A 3794-nucleotide genomic window follows, 5' to 3' on the forward strand; every position below is an offset into this window, starting at 1 on the left:
CCCATTAGGTAGCCCACAAAACTCAGAAGACTCAAACTTCACAAAGACCATTTAAAAAAATACACATTAACTGTTACAATACCTGCAACAGGTCTTCACTAAGTACCTCCGTTTTCTCAGCCCTAAGGGAGGAAAAAAAGACCATTGTCAGACTAATTAGCATGTTCAGGGTCAAATATTCCTACAATGTTTTCAACAAAACCCGCTGAGTTTCAAGTTATAATCCCGGTATGACCACTGCTACAAACACCACCACGTCCACGAGGCTGTATGTAGCCCTGGCTCCTGGTCCCGGCCACGGAGTGAACACGTGCGGCTTGCCCAGGCACAGGGTGCCTGGAAAAGCCTGACATTCCCGGAATTCCCAGCCCACAGCACGAATGCGCTGCACCAAGCTCTAACGATATTTCAGACCGCACACAGTTTTTAACAGAAAACAAACTGGAATCCTGAGTAACTTCATTTGAATGCAAAGATGTCTTGAAGCAATTTTAATTTCACTCCATGTTGTTAATCAGGTAATGTTAACAATGCACCTGAATGTAAAGGAATACAAAAAAGCAAGACAGCCAACTTCATCTTTTTATATTTTACCACTGCAGAGCTTTATCAATCAGTGGCAATGGTAGCCTGAACACCTTCGCTTCAACTTACAGGCACACAAACTCTGCTGAATTCCATAATGCTAAAAGATTTATTACTTACGAAGATCATCAGAAGTTAACAGCGTTCCCAGTAAAGGTCTATCCTCAACAGAAAAATATCTGAATACTTACACATACTTCCAGACAAAATATTAACAGTTGTTACAAACATACTCAAACCTTTACACTTCCACACCTTTTTCCAATCCCAGTCTACACATAAACGTTGCATTGTTTAATGTTGACACTGATTTATTTGGCTTTGACTCATTTGCTATAACAGTGCTTTATCCTACCTTTGCTAGAGCTATAAAATAGAGAAAGATAAATCTAGTTCACCTGTGATCTCTTCCACTTGGCTGTTCACTATTACTACACATACTATCGCTAGAGGACTTGGAGGTACTCCAGTACTCTATTTTCCTGTTCAGAGAGGTTCCCCCACCGCTGTCAGGGTTCCTCATCTACTACACTTACTTCCTTGTGGTCCTAAAATGTGTTTAATAACCTAGTGCGAGACTGGTCACACACAGAAAGTTCACTTTCTTGATCAGGCTTCATCAGCTGAACATGTGGAATGCCTCAGAAGACAATATTCACTTACTTTAAGTTGTGTTTTGGTTATTTTAATTTGGGGGGGGGGGGGCACATTATCTGCTTGAACTATTTGTGAACCATAAGGTGTTTAATAATTAAATACCAGAATACAGTAATGCTCAAAACCTCAAGAGGAAAGCCACGTAAATACTTTGATAGCAATGTAAACTGCAAGCACTGTAATATTTATTTGTTTAGTAAAACACATACAAGATCGGTAAACTTTTCTTCCACACAAATAGAAACACCGTCTCTGATCAAAAAAATCGTATCCTGTTAGAGAGGAGTAATTTGACTTTTTAAATTTTTTTTTTTTTAGTCTTGCAAAATCCCACCAGAAATTACATGGAAGAACAACGGCATAAGAATACTGCAGCTATAGCGGCACATTCTTAAACAGATTTTAATGTAATCTTAAGTGGCAACTACTACATGCATCAGCTAACTGATGCAATGTAAACTGCAAGCACTGTAATATTTATTTGTTTAGTAAAACACATACAAGATCGGTAAACTTTTCTTCCACACAAATAGAAACACTGTCTCTGATCAAAATCGTATCCTGTTAGAGAGGAGTAATTTGACTTTTTAATTTATTTTTTTTTAGTCTTGCAAAATCCCACCAGAAATTACATGGAAGAACAACGGCATAAGAATACTGCAGCTATAGCGGCACATTCTTAAACAGATTTTAATGTAATCTTAAGTGGCAACTACTACATGCATCAGCTAACTGATTCGATATAAGAGTCAGAACTACTAAATATTTCTGTAGGAACATAGTGCTGTGCATGACAATGGTTTTACACAAAATTCTTGAGCAGCCAGAGTTTTTTCTCCTTTAACAGACTGCATAAGAGATGAGCCATCTCTATTTCTAAAACTGAATTTGATACTGTACATGCCCTTCAAGAAGGGGCTGTACGTACCATGGCTAACATGGCTTTCGGTTTCAAACACCATTTTCTTCTCAGTCCTGTTTTCCACAGGTGAATGGATGCCTTTCCCTAGCAGCTTTCATGAAATTGAATTTTACCCACCTTTAAGAAAGAGTTTATGGCACAGAGTCCATACAACGTTACCGAATGGCACATGGCTTTAGCTCTGCACCTCACCTAGACACATCTTAGCAAACGGCTCATCTTAAATACCAAGTCAGCCTAAGCAATGCCTATAAAGAAGCAGAAATTCAAACACCAGTCGGGTAAAATCCCACCCTGATCAAGGTGGCAGCTGTACGTCAGGATCAGCAGAGTGACGATGCCGGAGCGCAGCCCTGCCGAGGCAGCCGGCTGAGCAGACCGCATTCACCCGCCATAAGCTCGCTGAACAACACAGCTCAAGGTGCCTTCTGTAAAAACAGACTTCTTCCAACAACAGCTGCAGCTGTTTAGAAATAAAACACCCTATTGGAAATGATTTCGTTTTGATATTTAAGAACAGCTACTTGTAGTTCCAACCACGGTAAGATTTCCTAGTTAAAGCAATCAGCATTTAACAGGAGATTTGCAGGGCAGTTTACTGGAGCTCCAGCAGCAGCCCTGTTAGCCTGCACATACACCCAGCTCTCAGCTCCCTTCTTTTGCCTAGAGATCTGCTTAAGAGAAAATGCAGCTGGTTTCTATATTTACATTATGCAAGTGAGCTTGCACTGACTCCCTTGTATATCTCTCTACGCCTTAATTTGGCTCACTGTAAGAGAAAGTTAGATTAGACGAAGGCATCAGCAGTTCATTCTCCCTGAATGCTGACACGCTCACATACGGACGTGACATGAAACAGACACCATGGAAGCGGAGATCTGACATACCAGAAGAGAACACACGACCTTACCCTTACCAGCAGTTTTAGGAAATAAAACAGCCACCTCAGGTGGCATAATTCAAAACAACTTCTAAGAACATTTAGAGTACTTATAACTGGATATGTACACATCATTAAAACCACTGAGCTGCCGATAATCACAGGAATAGTGATTGACTGAGAGTTCACAGAATTTTTCCCACCCATGCCCAAATAATGAAAGTACTATAAGATTTTGTAAATTCACTTTTAGCTATTGGGAATCATGAAATGCATTTTATAGGAGTTATCTTGGGACAAAACATTGTTCCTTCTAATATTGTTCCATATTTGTGCTCAACAGAACCTTTCATTATACTACCAAAGTTACTGGATGCTTTTGAATGGCTTTAGCCACATTAATTTAAAACCAACAAACAGTACAGAACTTCCACACAACTTTAGATTTATCAGAAGTTTGATTTCTCCTTCCCCTCCTTTTTCCTAGGAAGTTATATTCGAGTGAAAAGCAAAGACAGCTCAGTAATGTGCTAGCAGAAGTTTGTTTTCATTTAAAACATGGTTGCCAGCAGACTATATATCATTATGTGAAGTGCAAAACAATTTTCATGTATTTATCTTAAACGCTCTTTGCACACCTAACTGGTTTATCAAGGATTTGAAGTCACAGCTTGAAAATCCGGATCTCCTCCTCTGGTCAGGGATGTTTTCCCCAGTCCTCGGTGGCAGCAGGACAGCGTCCCCTGGCCA

At 39.9% G+C, this 3794-nt stretch overlaps 1 protein-coding gene across 1 annotated transcript in view; it reads right to left on the reverse strand.

Annotated features, from left to right (window-relative positions):
- The window catches only part of ARHGAP17 (Rho GTPase activating protein 17), a 27047-nt gene extending 24499 nt beyond the window's left edge, over positions 1-2548 (reverse strand). Inside the window, 2 exon segments of the mRNA XM_009895103.1 lie at positions 83-122; positions 2481-2548. Coding sequence (XP_009893405.1) covers positions 83-122; positions 2481-2548 — 108 coding nt within the window.
- Positions 2549-3794: the final 1246 nt, after the last annotated feature.

This window comes from Charadrius vociferus, unplaced genomic scaffold (assembly GCF_000708025.1).
Source record: "Charadrius vociferus isolate BGI_N301 unplaced genomic scaffold, ASM70802v2 scaffold600, whole genome shotgun sequence".
Taxonomy (NCBI): Eukaryota; Metazoa; Chordata; class Aves; order Charadriiformes; family Charadriidae; genus Charadrius; species Charadrius vociferus.